The sequence below is a fragment of the Nymphaea colorata genome, unplaced genomic scaffold, assembly GCF_008831285.2.
Source record: "Nymphaea colorata isolate Beijing-Zhang1983 unplaced genomic scaffold, ASM883128v2 scaffold0070, whole genome shotgun sequence".
Lineage (NCBI taxonomy): Eukaryota > Viridiplantae > Streptophyta > Magnoliopsida > Nymphaeales > Nymphaeaceae > Nymphaea > Nymphaea colorata.
The window spans coordinates 1-20036 of NW_022204576.1; the positions used below are offsets into that span (position 1 = coordinate 1).

The window sequence follows — 20036 nt, forward strand, 5'->3', positions numbered from 1 at the left end:
CCCACCCCAACCCCAACCCCAACCCCAACCCCAACCCCAACCCCAACCCCCAGTTTCACTTTTTATTTGAATTTACATATTCAGTCAAATGTCTCACAAAGAATTCATTAGCAAAACCCATACATTTTGTGCCATCCATGCAACTTATATGGCCAGACCCATGATTTGAGCAAATCAACTGCTTACATCGTTTGAATCACCCCTGAGAATTTTTATTATATAATTGTGCCTTATGAGTGAATAGGATTCAAGTAGCAGCAACTCTTGCTCAATGGTGGGCCTCCTGGGCATCTTGATCCAGTTGGGCTTGGGAGTCCTCTCCTTCTCTGTATTAATCATCAAGCGATTGCGTTAGTACCCGCGCAGACCGTGGAAAATATGGCTTTTCGACACTTCGAAGCAGCTGGTCTCGCAGATGATGGCGCACTTCATCAACCTCACCATCTCCATCGCCCTCGCCTCCTCCGATTCTTCCTCCGACGAATGTCTTTGTATTTCATCACCAACGTCCTCGATAACACCCTCGGAGTGTTTATTTGCCTGGTTTGCCTGATGGGCATCGAGAAGAGTCTCATCTATCGCAAGAAGTTCGAGTACATATCTGGCAACTACTACACGAAGGAGAGGGTGAAGATCGATGTGGAGATAGAGATGGGCAAAGCTGAAATGAAGGACAGCATTGAGGCTAAGGAGAGCAACGTCAACTAGCTGGATGAAGCCAATGGGGAATCCAGGAGGAATGATGAACTGGTGGAATAGAAGTAACATGACATCGAACAGGATTCACGCGTAAGCACCATAGACTCACGCCATCCTCAAACAGAGAAACAGCAAGAGAACTATCTTTAAAAATACAAGTAAATTAGCATTAACATAGAATCAACTATAAATCCTGGCTGGTACAGCTGCTGATATGGATGAGTATCGTGATCTTAGGTAAAACAGTCATCTTCGGCTTATAGATCGGTCTCGAGTAGCCTCTAAAATACTTTTCCTTCCTCATCCTAGGGTGGATAGAAAGCTATCCCATCTTAGAGCTTGTGCTTGTAATAGTGATAGTGCCGGTTATCATGAACGGACTGGCCTTCTGGATCCAGGACAACTTCCTCAAGAAGAAGGAACAGGCGGTTCCTGAGGGATAAAATCCGCTCATTGAGGAGGCTCCCCACCAGGTGAACGCCCTTTGATATTTATTACTCCGCCTGCTTAGATTTTTATGATTAAAAATGACCAGCTGACCTTCAAAGAGATTTCTCCCCCCATCCTCAACAAAGTCATCACCATCAAACAGCCATAAACCGAACTCATCTACGAACATTGGAGACACCTGATGGCTGCGATCGAAGTGGAGACCACCGTTGGCAATGAGACATTTAGAAATGCGTACGTGCTTTACAAGAGCCAGCATTTCTTGGGATTTATGAATTTCCAAGAGGGATGCATGCTTTACCAGCGAAAATTCAAGATCATACACGGTCAAGTGCAGGAAATCACCTCTCTGAAGTTCCACCTTATCAATATCAAATACGACGAAGTAAAGAAAAAGGAGCTGCTGGTAGGGATCGGCTTTTTCGATGGGAGTTGCGAAGTCTACAACCTCATCGTCACTTAAAAGTCAGTCATGCTAAAGAAGCTCCTTTTCATTTAAAACAACTAAGTACAATAACCAATCACCTCCATCGTATTCAACCGCAAAAATCTATATCTTTCCAGAGTGCATACAGTAGTGGTGGTAAAGGACCTACTGACTGCTGCAGCCAATACGATTATCCAGGACGAAGTTTCCAAAGGTGAAAAAAGCAAGGAAAATATCTATAAGTTCATTATCGAAAGAATGCCTATAGAGAATTTAATTGTTGGATCCACCATCAGCATCAGTACAGGTCTCAACAATCTTTACGCCTTCAATGAAACCGAAGGAGCAAAAGCAATTGACTTTTAGGCTATGAAGATTAGCGGCTCGATCATTGACTCCCTAGTCGCTGTGAAGGAAACTCTTGGACAAAACCTAGTCTTAGGGGATACTTCCAACTACCTTAAGATCATCTACCATGGTAAAAACTACGTAGAGAGGTTTACTGGTTTCAAGAACTACTGTGGAGCCATCGACCACGTGCTTTTTCCCACCCACGAGGAGATCTGGGTGGGCGACTACCACGGCTCCATCACCTACTTCCAGCGCTCCCTGGGGACTGACAGCAGACCGCCCAATGCGCAAGTGAAGATGGTGGAGTTTGCTGTCAAGTATTCGGTGAAGGTGTGCGATAATGGCATAAAGGAAATGCGAGTCATCGGAAAGCTCATGTTCGTGCTTGACACAGAGGGAAATATTCACGTGTATGACATCATCAGGAAAGACGCTTTGGAGCACCTAAAAACAGTCTAGCTGGAATCAGTCGAAGAGCTTTCCTCCAGCCAATCCTGATAGTCTTTCCACTATCCTAAAATAAATCAAATCCACATCTTCGCGTCCATCTTGAATGGTCTTCACATTTGATATCACTATAGATGGGATTTTGTTTTGCAATCGTAACTTCCCAATATAATCAAATAATGCGTTCATTGGGGAATACTTCATCGTTCTGCGAAAGGGATGAAGTGCACGAAGTACAGCAGTGATTACCGCAGCTCAGCCAGCAACTCACCAAACAGCCCTTTAATATCCTCGCCAACAAACGCCTCAAGAAGGCCAAACCCATCCTCACCGAAGCGAGAGACACCCTTAATCCCTTTCGCCCAAAGTAGCCCAATAACAGCCAAGAAACGCCTCCCTTCTTAGAACAGACAGGCACACCGCAGGAGAATAACCTCTCCAAAGTGTCTGATCTGCTGCAGGCAGCAAGAAACACCACCAATGTGCGCTTCAGCACATTCCAGACCCATTTCTCCCACTCCAAGGACCGCAGCATCAGCCAAAAACTCAAGATGAACCAAACTGTATCGGTAAAGGCCAAATCCAGAGAGTCAGTCGGTGTTTCTGATACAAAGAAAAGCTAATCTTCTTTTGAGTTAAAGCAGGGCGGAGAAGAAGCAAGGAAGAACAAGATTGAAACGGTGAAGGCCATAGAGAGGGAATTCAACAAGGGGAAGCTGAAGGAGAAGCACCTGATGAGCTGGCTAAATCAGATACTCCTCGAATACTGTTTCTAGAACCAGCTGTAGAAGGGACAGCTAAGAGCCCTCTAACGCTTCGGTTTGGACCAAAACTCTCTCCTTTCTCGTGGCATGACTATCCAATAAAGCAGCAGACTGTACAAGATGTTATTCGTCTATAGCATGGGCTTCAATAATTTGCTCAAGTAGCTGGGCTGCACTCGAAGCACGCTCAAATCTATCTGGAAAGCCTACGCAGTGCTGCTGGAATATTGCAGCTAGGGCAATTTCGAGACCATAATGGGCGAGCTTGAACGCGATACCATGAAGAACGAACAGAGGCTTATCAAGGAAATATAGAATAGACAGATGCAGATCGACAATAACGAGGAAATAATGGAGGAACGATTGCATAAGTATAGTAAGGAGAATAAGGACTTGACCATGCGAGTGAAGGCGCTATAGGAGAAGAATTAAGTACTATAGAAGGAGTTTCGGTAGATGGAGATGGCATACAACATGGAAGTCTCTCTTCGTCTCGCTTACCAGTACAAGATCAATGAAATTTACTCCGTTCATTAAAAGCTCAACATCCTCCACCTAAACCTCTTCAAAGAACTGCAGGAAAAAACAGTCGAGAATAAAAAGATGACCAAGGAGTGCTGGGAAGCCAAGCAGATAGCAGGAGAACTCAAAGCAGATAAAGAACAGATATCAGGGCACCTATTAGACCTCAAAAACGCAATAGTCCTTCATTAAAATTTGATATAAGGCCTCCGCTTGAACGAACAGCAACTGACAGAAAAGCTATTTGCGGAAGCTAGCACGAAGAGGGAGGAGATAATGGAGCTGAAGTAAAAGGAAAAGCGTATCAGCCACCTGGAAAGAGAGCTGAACAGCAGCAACCTGATGGTCAACATCATGAAATCAGCCGCAGACTCACACCTCTAGGAGTATCGTAGACTCATGCTTTAAAACTCAGACATGCGGCTGCTTAACCAGAGCCAACTATAAAAAATAGCAGAATTGCTGTCGGACATCAAATACCTTAACTCCAAGGAAACCACCCTCAAGAGTGAGCTTTAATATTCTATTAACAAGATCAAGGAACTATAGGGGCGGTTGAGTGCGCAAGAGGCCATTTCTGATGACCTTTCTCGTCAATTATAGAAAAAGTAAGTGTAATTACGCACAAAGTGTGTGGAATTCGAGTCACAGAAACGACTTGCCTAATCGATTGATCGGAATATGAAGGAAATAAAGCTGCTGTATGACCGTCTCGAAGAGGAGAATAACTTCAACAAAAAGTACTCAGCTTAAATAGGTGCAAAGTTCGAACAAGCCCACCAGAAGGTGATGACATTAGAACTATAAGTAAAAGCGGCAAAGGAGCAAAAGTTTGAGGTGGAGCTTGACCTGAGTCGCAAAATAGGCGAAGTTATCACTCTCAGGAAGAAATATGAAGCAGACGCCTAGCAGCAAAACAAGCAATACTAGAAATTGCACAAGATTTGGTCTGGACAAGACAGCGATAAAAATTCCCTCATCGAGTAGCTGGCAGCTGCAAGGAATTAGCTGGAGACTGCCAACATCCGCATCATTTTCCTCTCTGAAAGGTTTACAGATATAAACTTCTAGAAGACTAAGATCTAGGCAATTTATAAGGACAACTTGGTCCTGCACGAAAAGGAGAAGGAGGCACAGAAGGCACTAATGATTCAGATGTCCAAATTGACTGAGTAGATTGAAGCAGCACACCGCCAGCTCGACATCTCCCACAAGACTTATAAGCAACAACTGGAAAAACTGAGCAAGTAGAAGGCACTCGTGGAGAAGACTTTGCGATTGAAGGAAGCTGCTCTGAAGAAAAAGGAAGGCTTCGTGCACCCTATGCTGCTTGAAGACGCGCTCTAAACTCTCAAGAGAGAAATTTAGAATCACTACTCCACTCGCATATCCTTGGAGAATGAAGTGGAGAAGGAGTATGAAAAGAACAAATCACTGGCCTTGTAGCTGCAGAAGAAGGAAGCAGATTTCCGAGTGCATGTAAAGGAGCTCTAGAAGCGTGCGGAGAAGATGAAGAGCGAAATAGAGGGGGAAAGGGAATACTTCCAGGGCAAGAGTGAGCAGCTTAACGCCCTCATCTACAACCTGGAAACACAGCTGACATTTAAGTCCATGGAGGTCGAACGTAAGGAGGAGAATTCCAGCGAAGCCAAGTTTATGGAACTCATGAAGAGCAAAAACACGCAAATACAGGAGCTACTAGGAGAGCTATAGCGCATAGAGGACTCCTACCAGAAGAAGTGCGACCATTATGAGAAGGAAATCGAGCACATCCATCATTAAAAGGAAGAAGCCATCGTGCATCTGAAGCAGTCCAAAAAGGAACTATAGGTCAAAGTTATAGAAATAGAGAAGACCTACCAGCACAAACTACAATAAAAAGAAAAGGAAAAGGAGGAAATCGTACAAAAAATGCTTGAACAGCGTGCCATCGTCGAAGAACCATAGCAAGAAGAGGAGCGCAACGTAAGGCCATAGAACAAGAGGCAAGACTTCATAAACAGGCTGAAATTCGCAAACGCCTACTATCACAAGTGATTTTTAGCATTTGAATAAAGTTATTATTGAAAATTATTGTCATTGTCCCTTCGGTTCTTCCCAGTTCTCCATGCCGTCGTTTTAGAACTCAGAGTCATCCTCTTAGATGTTGCCTAGATCTGCTCCCATGCGTTCCCTCCCCTCAAACAACCTCTTCAACTGTTCTTCCTAGATTAGTTCATCAAAGATTAGGTGGAATTTGTTGTCTTCTATTGGATTGTCGCAGTAAAGAGGAGTCTTTTTGCTGGCGGTTACTCCCTCAGGAGGGGAAAGAGCGGATCAATGGTTATTCTACTTCAAATACAGCTTACTTGAGGGTGTTTTCGATGAGTGGAGGTATGATGGTTTAGAGAAGAGGGCAGCTTAGCTCCAAGCATGGATTCGTGTTCACTTCGATCAGAAAAGGACGATATTGGTCGTCTATCATAAAATCAAGGCCTAAAAGCTCGAAGTTGTGATGTTTTCTTGTACGGTCCAGCAGGTGATAGGTGGCTTTGATCGAATCTAAAGCGATTTCGCGCATTCTTGGCAATATTTCCTCCATGAAGCTAACAGTCCTTCCCTTATCATCCTTTCGGGATATTTTATGTATGTACTTTTCTAGATCTTCGTACGATAGCTTATTTCCACTCTCGTATTTACCGTAATTGTCTCCGTTTTTCTGAATGGCATCGTTGGTGAGATGCACAAACAGATCCTTCGCATTTCTCAATGAATAAAGAGATGAAGAAGTGCGAACATATCCTTCAGAGTACCAGTAGCCACGCATACTGCCTGCAAAGCAAGTCACAAGCATGTAATGGCGTAAATCGAACTTCCTTCCATTGAAGAGAAGTGGCTTTTCAATGTACTTTTGCAGAATAAATGTGCGTAGAGTCCCATCTTTATTCCTTTCCTTACTCTTGAGGCGGAGGAGGACATCATCGAGTGTAAAGCATACGCTAATGCCGTTTCCCCTGTTGGTGCTTTCTCCAGGCTTCATGATCCAAATGTTGCGCAGCTCCTTATCCATTTTCTTCTGCTCCTGAAGCTTTTGGTAGGCAGAAAGAAACTCGGAGTAGTTGGGGTCTTCAGTGCCCCTAGTGAGGTGGAAGGTAAGAGGGACAGCTTCGAAAACGGCCTTATTGATGTGGTCGTAGTAGCGCTTGAGGTTGTAGAAGAGGGCCTTTTTGTTGCCAATGTAGTAGTTCTCTACCAGGTGATTTTGCACATGGAGGGTCATCGGATTATCTATCTTGAAGAGACGTTTCTTGTTTAGGAGGCCTACTCGCTTCATGTAAGTGGAGGAGCAGATTCTTTCCTCAGTCTTGATGTTCTTCTTGTAGTGGAGGCGCCAGTTACGCAAGTCAATAGGATTGAACAGCCGAGAGTAGGCCTACTATCCATTAATTGAATCTGCCTTCTCTTCTTTCTGCTTTAATTCCCCCTCGCTGTAGATGTCCTTTAGGGAAAAATCGACTTTTCGGTAAGGCTGTGTTTCAAAGAAGCTGTTCACTTTGAGCTGCGTCCACACAAAGTTCGCCTCGGATGGGTCATCGACGATGCTCCACCAGCTGCGGTGCCTTAGGATCCCCTTAACCATTATGCTGTTGTTCCCCTTTCCGATGTAGGCCTTATAGGAGCACCCCGCATCTGAGGGCGTGATGGCGAATATCCCGTTGGAATAGTTGACTTTCCAGAGGAAATCGCGGAAGACTTCGATCCTGGCTTGGTTATTGAACTACTACTGTCAGGCGAGTCGGTCTTGTCGGCCATGCTGAAGACGAAGTGGTCCTTCTTGAAGTTGGGTCTGCGCAGAAAGTCCACTAGTTCGATGGAATTGGCGTGCATACCCAGTTCTGCTCCCTGGTGCGACTTCACCCTGAAGCTGCCAGTGGTGATGCGCATACGCGTGGAGGCAGTGGTGGACGCCCTGGTGGCAAAACCACCCTCAAAGCAGGTGCTGCTACTGCGAACGTTGTTGCCTTGCACTTCAAGTCCGCAGTTAATTTCATCCATCAGCTTCTTTGAAGACCGCCTGTTGCAGATTTCACTCTCCAGCTTGCGCACCTCGCAGGAGGCTACTCGGAGTGTGGCTAGGTTGAAGTTGCTGGTGAGGGGACGGACGTTGTGGACATACATTTCCCTGCTGGCGTTGCGGCGGCGAGAAAGGTCCACCTTACTGGGTGACATCATCTTGTGCGTGAAGTTGCTGCTTATCTATATGTTTACTCTTGGGGGATTTCGGTAAATTTGAAGGTAACAATAGTGGTGTTGCAGTGTGGCTTCGTTATGTAACTGTTACGTTTTTGGCGGTGATCACCTGACCGATCTCACGCGTCTCGCCCTACAGGATGTACTTGTCGGGGTGGCTGTTTCGGCAGCTGAAGTTCCTCCGCTTGGGGAAACGCTTAAATATCTGCTGAGGCGTTTTCGCCTGCTGCTATCGGCTCATGTACATTATAATAATAAGCAGGCAAGAACAATACCTGAAAGAATCCAGATCCTCGCCAAACAGAAGCAAGAGGAAGCAGATAAGCAGTATATACATATACGAGAGTTTGAACGTATGATGTGGAAGGCGAAATAATGAAAATATGAGCAAATGCTCAGTTTCATGGATCAGACCGAGGGCATAGTGGGAATGGATGCTTGCATGATGAAAAACGTAAAAGAAAAGGGAGATTTCCTGATTCAGAGGCATAATAATAACAAATGTAATCACACCCACCGACGAATGAACATTAAAACCAATTCACCTTCCTCCAGGAGAACCGCTATGAGGTGGAAGAAAACGCCATATTCATAGACTACTCTCCTGAAGCCCTCCTAAATAGCATAAACAATTTTAAGGATCTCAACATTTATCAACGCACTGCTCTTGCCAAAAACATACCATCACTAAGGGAAGCGCTCCTCGCTAATCCCGAGGCCTTCGCCAGCTTCCTCTCTCACCTAGTATCTATGCTGCTATTACAAGGCGCATGACTGCGAGGCGAATCAGGCTGAACTCGTGGAATATCTACGAAAAGAGATCGAAAGGGGAGAGGTGAAGGAGGAAGAGCACAAAGGGCTAGTGGAAGCATTGCTGGTGGTCGTGTAGTTTGCGCATTTGGAAGTAAAATAGGCAATATGTAGATGAAAGAGCACGGATGTGGACTAATCGTATCGTTGCTTCACTCAATGCCAACTGAATCGAGAAAGCCAATCACTTAGTTTGCCCATAAGCTGCTTAGTAGCGAATAAGACGACCTAAAGATAGCAGGGATCCAGCTTACTGCAAAAATGGCTGTTTTTCTGACCAAAGAGTAAGCAGAGCACTGCTTCAAGGATGTCCTGAAGCCGCTCTACGAAGCAGCTACTCAGAGGGTGAGGAAGGAGATCATCGCCAGCTGCCCCATTATCGGCAGACACGTCTCTGAGCAGTTCCTCAGCCACCACATCATCAAGCATTTTATAGCTGAGCACTGCAGGGAACCTATGATGGGCGTCCGCAAGAGCTGTGCAGAGGCCATTCCCCACCTCATCGAACTCACCACCTCGGAAAAAAACACATTAGCTTCTCTCCTGCTTAACCTCACCAAGGACGGTCATAAGGTGGCTAGGTTGACTGCATGTAAAGCAGTTCCCGAATTCCTGGGAAAATATCATGGAACATAGCTTCCATAGCACTTGTTTTAATTCTACTTGAACCTGCCCGATCACTAAATAAACAAGATCGTAAACAGGTAGAACTAAATTCTGCATCCAGTTGCCTTCTACTTTACAGCTGTGCTGCAGCAGATGGGAGCAAGCGGGTGGCAACGCATGAGCCACCTCTTCAACAGGCTCCTATTCCTCAAACACGATGTATACATCCCTTTACAAAGGAAGTGACTCTACCCCTCGCCTCCAGTCTACACGAGATCGCCAGGATCATCGGTCCCGAGCTTTCAAGGGAGTTCCTATTCCCTGCCTTCAACAATATCTTCAGGCAGCACTCCGACGAGCTCAAGCTGGTGGCACTAGGCCACTTCTCGCAGTTTGTGTCCATCTTTAGCAGCGGCATGCGTGAGAACCTCATCGACGTCTTCATGGTGCTGCAGAAGAACCCGCGCAAGTGGCGTATCCGTTACGAGGTGGCGCGCCAGCTCTCCACCATCGCCCAGAACTACGAGGCTGAGACGCTCTTCCGCTTCATCCTGCCCATCTCGCTGAAACTGGCCAACGATCCCGTCAGCTTCATCCGCGAGGAGACAGCTAGGCACATGCACGAAGTCATCGCCGGCATGAGCAAGGACCCCGCCTATGAAAACATCGCTGAAGAGTCCCTAAAAGGCTTCGGACTCAGCACACAGTACGAACAGCGGGAGACCTTTGCTCGCATGGTGGGAACATTGCACTTACTCCACGACTTCAGGGAAAAATACTATAACATCGTGCTGGAATTAGCTTCAGACCCAATCGTAATGGTGAGGATGGCTCTCGCTATTTCAGTGAAATAGATTCTTAGGGATTTCCCCAAGAAGAGGGAAGGATTGAACGCAGTTATCGCCGCTTTAAGTGAGAACGAGGATGTGAGAGACATTTTGGATTGATTTATGTCTTACTTAATCATAAAAATCATGAAGTAAGTATAAATATAATAAATGATATCACTTTCTGAGAATGGACCGGTTTGGTATCAGTGTGATCTTCAGGTCCATGTACTTGGGAGCGATGATCTTTTCTGTTTTGGTTGCCATGGGACCCCACTTGGCGAATCCAGGAACGGCTGGCATCCTCTTTTTGGGTTGCTTTTGGAAGCTGGACTGGGAGGGATGGAAACTAGTTTGCTGTGGGCGGTTGGTCTGGTAGCTGTGCGAAAACCCTTGGTAGCTCTGCTCCTTGTAAGGCCTTTGGTATTGTTGATAATTGTTGTTGTATTGATAGTTATTGGATTGCTTGTAGTTGGATTGATTGTATGTGCTGTTGCTTGGTTTGTTTTGGACGATGTTCATGGGACAGATGTTACTGTCATCATCCTCGATCTCAATGACGTCTGGTATTTCGTCAATGGTAAGTTTTTGCCTCATCGGAAGGACCTCCTTCTTGATAGTCACATCTGCTTCGCTTATTTACTATAGCTTGGGAGTCTGCTTGAGGTTGATGCAGATGCTTTCGGCGAAGGAGTCGTCGCTATTCTCCTCGACCATCTTCTCCTCCCTCAGCTTCTGCATCTTCTACCTGGCTTCTGCTCCCTTTCTCAAGTATTCTTCCGATAGCTACTAATTCAAGCGAGGCTGCTGTATCAGATAGGAACGAATGTCAATGCATCCATCAGACTACTCCTCATCGGACTAATCTTCTTCATCGTCCTTATCGTGCAGCCAAGAGACATTGCTGATGGCTGCCTGCCTCTGGGGAATCATCTTCATGCTGTCTTATCCTTCTGACTACATCTTTTTTGGCTTGTCAAGAAGAGGCGTCTCCACGATCAGTCCTGGAATATGGGTATTGTATTTAGGCTTGTCTTCTTCCTCCTGCATAGCTTTAAGGTTCTAGAACTAGAACTTGTCGAACTAATCATCGACGTCGTAGACTTCAGTGATAGTCTTTACGTCTTTGCATCTCTACTGCTGCAGTTTTATCAAGGATTCAGTGAACTATTGGAGAGTTGGTTCCTAATCCTTACCCTTTGCTTCTTCTTCCTCCTATTCGTGAGCAACCACCTGCAGATTGTACTTGTTTATAGTCATGCTATCAACCGACTCGGCATTGATGAAGTAGTGACGCACCATCTAGGCCTTCCGCTCCACTGCGTTCATCTATCCTGTTTCCCGACTCACATCTTGGAAGAACTGGAGCTTGGCGTTGAGGATATTGCTAATGATGCTTTCCTTCTCGTCTGAAAACTAGTACCAGTAGGAGTCGAAGACGATAAGGTGGCGCGCAGATACCAGTTTGGGCAGCTGCACCATCTGGTCCCTTTTGAACAGCGGATTACTCAGCTTCTCCCTGTAGTGCAGTGCCAGCTAATACAGGTGGCCTTTCTCTATACCCAGCTACCGTTCTGCCTGCTTCTGCATGGCCTCTTCCAGCTCTTTCTCCACCTCTATCTTGCACTTCCTATACTCCTGTTGTAGCTTATCCCTTACCAGGATACAGAGCTTATTGGTCTTAGAGGTGTTAAAGCGTAGGTAACTGAATCCTTTCTTGATTTATTCGCAGCTAATCTCATAGACCACGTATGGCACTTGCTGTTCGATGAGGAACTTCTCCACCTTTTCCTGAGTGGCAACGCTCTCGATGATTAGGATAGTTCTTTGACCAAGTTCCTTGACGAGGTGGTAGAGATGCTTGGTGAGGAATGGCATCTTCTCCAGCAGCATGGCCTCTCTGGTTTCCTTCAGAAACCTATATTCCTAGGATTTGCAAGCGTCGCTCATATAGTAAGAGTCTTTGTTGCGCCTTTCTTGCAGTCCTTTCAAGACGTGATGTGAGTTCACGTTCTTGTAGCTGTTTCTGATTGTAGTAAGGCGCTTGCTCATGTCGGCGGTAGGCTTGAACGTAATCTTATACTCAAATCTGACAGGAGCCTTTCTCGGCCTGGTACCCTTTTTCTCAGATTATTTCTGCTTGAATAGTATGATTAAGACAGTAGACTAGAGCAGATATAGTAATTAGCGGCTGAATCGATTCTCCTTAAGATATCGAGACTTTATCCATTTGGCATCAGTACATTCCTTTATCACCGTAGCTATCCCATCTGTTCCAAACTGTCGTGGCTTCACCATATGCCCAATGTCCAAAATCTCGCCGGGATTCTCAATGTTCAGCGAGCCAACTATCATAATCAGATCCTTCTAATCGTTGACCATTTCCTTGAGTATTTTGGGCATGTAGGCGGAGACATCGTGGGAGGCGTACACTTTTTTCTCGCTGTTGAGCCAGCTTTAGCAGTCGTCACAGATGATCGAGTGATACTTCTCCAGCACTCTCTTGCTGATCATTATTTCCCCCAGCTGCTCATAGTACATCAAGTTGACTTCGAACTCGTTGAGGGGGGACTGAAGCAGGGTGGGAACATCAGAAGAGCACGCCTAGTAGTCCATTTCCTTGAGATATGTCTTGTCATGCTTGAGCTCATCCTGCCAGTACTTGGAGTTTTTGTGCCAGCAGATTAGCAGAATTCTCTTGTACTGGTCCTTATATGCGGTGGTTGATGGCTTCATGTAGCCTTTGATGTGCTCAAAGCGTTGGATGAGCATGGGATCGAGCACCAGCTGGCGAACCCGCTTGCTCTTCACTGGCGCCATCGACATCCTCCTCTCATCTTCTGCTTGCGGTTAGAAGAGCATGGTTCTAAGATTGTAGGTGGGGACGTCCTTCACCACCTGGTTTTCGTCCAAGTTCTTTATGTCCCTGACCAGGTTGCCTGTGTTCTGAAGCGGAAACTCGAACTGATTGAGAGCGATATTCCATTTTCCGCTGTTTTTCTATATTAAATCAGCAAATACCTTGATGGTTTGAATGAGGGCGCCGTTGTCGGCCCACTGCATATCCTTGATAGCGATAGCATTAGTTTTGGCTGAAATCTGGTAAAACTTTATTTCCTTACGCATGTGGAGCTATTTGATTACTTACCTCCTTTGGGAAGGCCACTTAAGCTATTCGGGTGTTCTCCAATTTCATAACCATATAATGATCCATCATCTGCCTTGCAAGCGAACATTACTCTTTTGAGCTTATAATAATGGGTGAGTTTATAGTAGGATGGAGTTTACACTAGATACTACTATCCTAATTAGTGGCTTGAAATCTACTTTTGTTGATAAATAAAAGATGAGCGCATAGCCAGCTAAGGTTTCAAAGTTCGGACAGACCTTCATCTCCTACGGCAGCTACCACAACAACGTCGTGTAACTTAACGCCTACGCAGTAACAAGTGGATCCACATCGTCTGCGTCCCCCTCATCGCCTGCACCCTCGTCAGCGCCCTCAGCTACGTCCCCTACTCCTTCACAGTCCAGTAGTTCACCATCGGAGCTCCTGAAATCTTCATGGCCATCACCATGCTCTACTATTTCTCCATCAACGTGGGCTTCGCTGTAACTGTGCTCTCATCAAGATCGGAATGGGCGTCCTATCCCTCGGACTTCAGTTCCTATGGAAAAAGGGCCTCAGTGGTGTTAAAGAGGAGGATTTCTTGTTCTGGGTGCTTGTCATCCACGTCCTCTCTTGGGTCTTCCAGTTCATCGGCCACGGAGTCTTTGAGAGTAATAAATATGTAAGGTAGAGAGAAAGCCGGCACTGCTGGACAACCTGACTCAGATCCTCAACGCTCCCCTGTTCGTGGTGGTGGAGATTTTCGAGATGTTGGGCATAAAGTCGAGCGAGATGGAGGCTTGGAACAAGCAAATCTAGAAGAACGTGAAGGCCTTCAGGTAAAAATCACACCAGAAGTGATCATTTCCCCCATTTATCACCCATCCGTCATTAACCTTATCCCATATTCTTGGAGTATAGTGAGGAGTAGCTTAATTACTTATGAATGCTATGGAGGATCATATTCTGAACTTTGGCTTTTTGAAGTTAAAGTATAGCTGCAGGATGCCCTTGTGGAAGATTGACTCGAAGCCTGATTTCTCAGTGAAGTCCCACTCCTTCCGCAAGATCTTGAAGGCGATGTCCTTGTAGGGCGGGCCAGCTTTGAACTTGATGATGCAGTAGTCTGGACTTTCGGTGGTTTCGAGGTAGTACTGGGGCGTTTTCTGTTTATCGTAGAGGTCGGGATAGAAGATGTTGAACTTGTAGCCCTGGATGGTCTTGGGGGGCGGGTTGTCGTCGTTGTAGTGCATAGTGTTGTACTTGTTCCACTCGATGGTGACACGCTTGCGGTTGATGTACTGCGGCTTGAGCGTGCGGTAGCGGCCCTCCTCGGTCTCGCAGGGTACCCAGTCGTCGAATTCCTCCTCGTCCTCCTCCATCCGCTTGTACTTCTGGAACTCGATGATCTCCTTCGTGATGAAGTCATAAGCCTGCGTCGACTCGTTGATGATGTCCGTACTCAGCAGGTTGTGATTGGTCGGCAGAGAAAGATTCTCTTAAAGCTTCTCCCTGCACTTCTAGAACTCCTATTTGAAGATCTTGTCAGCTGTCTTTTGTCTTTATGCACGCTCCTGCTCCTCTGTGGTGATCTGCTTGGGACTCACCATAGAAAGAGGTCCGAGGATGGGAGAAATGGGCTCTTCCAGCTCGGCTTCGTCTTCCTCCACTTCTTGCCCCCTCTCCTCTTGGTGAGTCTCCTTGAACTTGCTGTAGAGCTGTTCTAGTTCGTGTTCACGTTTCCTCTCTTCGATCTTGTTCTTGACAAAGCTCCAGAAGGAGTCGGCGGCTCCTCCCCTGCTAGCGAGAGTGGCACCGATCGCCTCCTCCATCTTCAATAGCTCAGGGTACGGCTTGCTGATGATCTCGTTGACCTTCGGCAAGAAGGACTCACTGATCACGTTTTCGCCTCTCTTGTCGTTGGCTGCTGCGTTCACGAGCACCCTGAGTCCCTTCCAGTAGTTGACGAACTCGCTTCTCAGCTTGCCCTCGTTCTTCTCGAAGATCTGAGTGGAGGCAGCGAGTTCCTGGAGCTGGTGGAGGGTGAGCTTGCTGAGGAAGGACTTGGGCTGGCTCATGAGTTCCTGGGACTTGTGGTCAAGAGGGAGCTTACCCTTGTAGATGAGGACAACCTTGACAAAGCGGTCGATGGGCTGCTCACGGCCCTGCTCGATGCGGAGGAGCGAGCGGATGACTTCCTGGTCGGCCTCAAACTCTTCCTCCTCCTGCTCGTAGTGGTCTGATCGGCTGCGACTCGAGACTGATCTTTCACGGGAACGCGAGCGAGAACGATTCCTGTTCTATTATAAACTCATTATTATGCCTTATGCACTGGCAACAAACTTAAACTCTCAATGATTTGCCCAACGCATATATGGGTATCAGCCAAATCCATCCATCTATTCAGCAATTTCCCATGGATATTTGTTTGCAAAAAGTGAAGAGATGAATTAATCTATCGTAATGGATGGCTTCACTTACTAGAAATAATATTGCATCTTTTCGAAATTACTCTCATAATTAACAACAAATAGGATCAATCCGCAAAAATCCCACCATAAAGACCGTCCTCCCTCCATGAGCATGCGAAAACAGGAGGAGTGGAACATCTATGGCGGGGAGGGGGGAATGGGGGGAGAGGGGTGGGTTTTGGAAGTTATTGGCGAGAATATTAGGCGATATATTTATAACATAATGGGCACAAGTTAAAGCCGCGGAAGATAAGAACAGGAGATCCAGGTGAACCACCCCCGCTTCGGCCAGTCGAAGATAGTCTCCGTCAATTCGGTCAAAGTTCTCGAAACGGAAATACAAACCGAGGAGCGGGCATACGAGAAGTGGCGATCTTCCATTTCCTCCCACAATTTCGACCCCAGGAAATACAGGTTCCTCCTCCTCCCCTAAAAGATAGCAACCTAGAGAAATGCGCAGCCTGCACCAACCGCCGCAACGTCACCGTATCCACTTCCCCCTACGCAGGTTACCTACGACAACTACCCCCTGCTGCTCACCGACGCCATCGACTTCCTCAGGAACAAGCGCTCCTCCTTCTCGGAACCCTAACTATGGCACCTCCTCTACGCGATCTGCGCGGCGGAAGAAGAGGTATCTGCCATCAACGGCCACGAGAGCAGGCTCGGTGACGTGCGTCCCGAGAACGTGTTCCTCTCGGAGAAGGGCAAGATCAAAGTAGCCAACTAGTTCTCCTGGCCTGGAGAAGTCAATGGCCAGTTCAAGCTGCTGGAGGGACAGCCAGCCTATCTCGCTCCCGAGGACGTTGAAAACCTCAGAACTGGCAGCAAGAGGCTCGACATCGGCTCTAACGATCCTACCGAGCTGTTCTCTTTGGGTCTGACGATGCTGTCGGCGGGAATCCTCTACAACAACTGCGATCTTTATGACATCCATAACATGCGCTTCAACCGACAGGAGCTGCTGCGGAGGATCAACTTTTGGCTCACTCGCCAACGCTACTCCGAAACTCTGAGGATCCTAGTCGCCTATCTCTGCCACATCAGGGTCTACAAACGCTGGAACTTTACTGAACTTTGGAAGTGGCTTAGCAAACACAGGGCAAAAATAGGCGCGCACGAGTTCTTCGGCAACGACGTGGAGCTCCCCGAGCACTTCAGGAAGGAGCAAGAGGAATTGAGGGCAAATGCAGCCTACTCCGAGCAGATTCCCGAATAATATACGAATAAATACTTTAGTGAATATCAGCCTAGAGAAGTGCTGAAGGACAAGACGAAAGAGGAAGACGAGGCTGAGCTCGCCCTGTAGGCTCTCAATCTTAGAAAATCCAATGCCAGCATCAAGTCCAGGAAGTCACAAATTTCACCAACCAACAGCGTCTTGAAGAAAGAGGAGGAAAAGGATTAGATTGAGCTTAAGCATGGAAACACAGGTGATGGGCCAAGACATGTAGTGGAGCATCACGAATCTACCAAAATTGAGAATTCTCGAGCTGAAGATGCAAAATTGACAGAACTTATCGCATTAGCAGAATCTGAGAAACCGATTGTGACTGAAACTGAAGGAAATACCCAAAATATACAAAGCCAGCCTCAGCAAAACAATCTTGCCAACAATGTGAACACCTCCCAGGTGAGAACCGTTGAAATCAACAACGGAAACATCAACATTCCTTTCGTCAGCAGCCAGCCCAGGACCAAACCGGTCAACAGCAAGGATGAGCTCGTCTACTCCTATCCCTACCACCCTCAATACTACAATCCACACGTTAGATACATCAGTCCAAGCCATCTTCCTGCAGATTCCCCAGATTCAGCTGGCAAGAAGTCCATCGTTTTTACCTACAGCCAGGTTGGTGTCTCCCAGGCAAAGTCACAGACAAAGGAAGTAAAAGCTAAGGAAACGCCAAAAAAGTCACTAGCTGGCAGCACAGCAGGCAATCCACCTTCTTCTTCTGGAAAAAAGAATGAAAATAAGATCATCGATCCTATTCCTGTAGTTAAGAAGATATAATCTACTCCAGGAGTATCTAGCCCCAGGCAAAGTAAAGCTAACAATGATGTTCATGAGGAGAAGCCAAAGGTTTAAACTCCTCATGTTGAAGGAGATGCTTTGAAAAGATCATTCAGCAAGTACGGAGCAATTACGCATGAGTAAAGCAAGGTGGTTGATCCAGCATAAAAGTAACTTATAGTGGTTGATGTCACCCCCAAAAAGAAAGAACCAGAGTAGAATGTAAAGGTTAATGATAAAAAGGAGGCAAATGAAGGGTCGAAATTGAAGAAGTCTGGTGCATCTGTGAAGAGTGGTGATGGATCGAAGAAAGAAGAAGCTCCAAAGAACGTAGTAGTAGTGATCAAGCAAAGCAATGTCCTTTCCAAGAAGTCTAGTTAAAAATCAGCAAAATAGGTCAAGAAAGGTAATGAAAACGGTGAGAAGAAGATTGATTCAACATTTAAGTCTGAAAAATCAGAGCCAAGGAGCATTAAATCGGTAAAATAGACCAATCCACTTGAAAAAGGAACTCTCGAAGGTTAGATTGGCACTTAGATTAAGTTTAAGGACCCGATTAGTATGAAAAACATCAAGCCGGATAGGCCTGCACCTATAGTAACTGGAAAAAACGACAAAGCAAAATCCCCAGTTTCATCACCTACTATCCTGAGCCCAAAGAACAAAGAGAAAGCTTTGAGCCCCACCAGTCCTAAAGGACTAAGCAAAAATCTAGCAATTAGCACTGTAGTCCCAACAATTGGCGCAGCTTCTTCTATTAAATCAAATAATTTCGCTGCTTCTACAGTCACTCCAGGAGATAATAGCAAGCCGAATAACAAACTCACTGTTTCCTCAGTCTCCAAGAGATAGGGAGAACACATTTACCTGCGTCCTGGTGTCGAAATTCCCAAATCAAAGGAATCAAAGATTGGTACGTCTACAAAGATTCGAACAGTGAAGGAGATTGTTCCAAAGATTATTTCAAAAGGAGAGGAAAAGCCAATCAAGGAAGCTAGGATACTAGTTTCTAAATAAATCGGAAAGGCAGAAAACCAACTAGCCAACAAAACCCCCACTTATGACATAAACAAGGGACTATATGAGAGTAAAGTGGCAATTAATAGCAGGATTGAACCATCAACCATCATCTTTGATCATGAAATTCATCACGAAAATCCTCCTTCAAAGATAGAAGTAGAACACAATGACCACAATGACATCATCCATCACAAGCCAGAAATCATCACAGAAGATAAGTATGAATAACATGGCATCTTCACTATCGAATCATTAAACGATAAAAATAAAAAGAAATAATTTTAATCCATTTTGGAACCAGAAGAATTTGAATAAAGATAGCATAAGGAAGAGGAAAGAAGACAATAATAGCAGAAAAAGAAAATAATTGATAAACATTAAATCGGAACTGAAATTGTACCATAAATTATCCATGAGGAGAAGTTTGAAGAACATGGTATATTCACAATCTAATCATTAATAGGAAACACAAAGAAACATAATTAATTAGTTGAAGAACCAGAACAATTTTAATAAAAGTAACATCATCACGAAGAAAAAATAAAGAAATAAGAGGAGAAGAAAATTACTCATACGCATGAAAAAGAGACGACAATAGTTCCATAAATAATTCATGAAGAAAAGTTTTAAGAGCATGGCATATTTACTATCGAGTCATTAATAGGCAAAGAAAAAAAGAAATAGAATGAGAAGGTTTAAGAGCCAAACGAGTATGAATAGAGGTAACATAGGCAACATGATTAAAAATAATTAAATGAAAAAATAAAAGGAAATCATCATCAAACAGAAAATAAAATAGAGCACGAGATAATAGATTAACATAATTTTGAAGTGCATGGAATTTTCACTATCGAATCATTACAAGGAAATAAAAAGAATGAACATAATGAAGTGATAATATAGCCTTAAGAATTTAAAGAACATGAAATAAAGGAACATGCTGAGGCCATCAAACAGATTGAAATTCATGAAGAAACGCCAGCTGTATAACCTATCAAGCACATTGAAATTCATCAAGAAAATCCAGTTTTTGTATAGCCCATCAGACACATTCCAATTTATCAAGAAAAACCAGCTGTATAACCCATCAAACAGATTGAAATTCATGAAGAAACGCCAGCTGTATAACCTATCAAGCACATTGAAATTCATCAAGAAAATCCAGTTTTTGTATAACCCATCAGACACATTCCAATTTATCAAGAAAAACCAGCTGTATAACCCATCAAACAGATTGAAATTCATGAAGAAACGCCAGCTGTATAACCTATCAAGCACATTGAAATTCA

The 20036-nt window shown here is 45.2% G+C and overlaps 2 protein-coding genes across 2 annotated transcripts; both read right to left on the reverse strand.

Moving 5' to 3' along the window:
- Positions 1-2392: 2392 nt before the first annotated feature.
- On the reverse strand, positions 2393-6919 carry LOC116268045 (uncharacterized). The gene is made up of 3 exons (XM_031649874.1): positions 6340-6919; positions 2624-2771; positions 2393-2582 (listed from the first exon to the last, which is right to left on the reverse strand). The coding sequence occupies exons 1-3, from the start codon at positions 6917-6919 to the stop codon at positions 2393-2395; spliced, it is 918 nt and encodes a 305-aa protein (XP_031505734.1).
- Positions 6920-14201: 7282 nt separating this feature from the next.
- On the reverse strand, positions 14202-16650 carry LOC116268046 (cactin). The gene is made up of 3 exons (XM_031649876.1): positions 16315-16650; positions 14850-15542; positions 14202-14675 (listed from the first exon to the last, which is right to left on the reverse strand). The coding sequence occupies exons 1-3, from the start codon at positions 16648-16650 to the stop codon at positions 14202-14204; spliced, it is 1503 nt and encodes a 500-aa protein (XP_031505736.1).
- Between the last annotated feature and the right edge of the window lie 3386 nt (positions 16651-20036).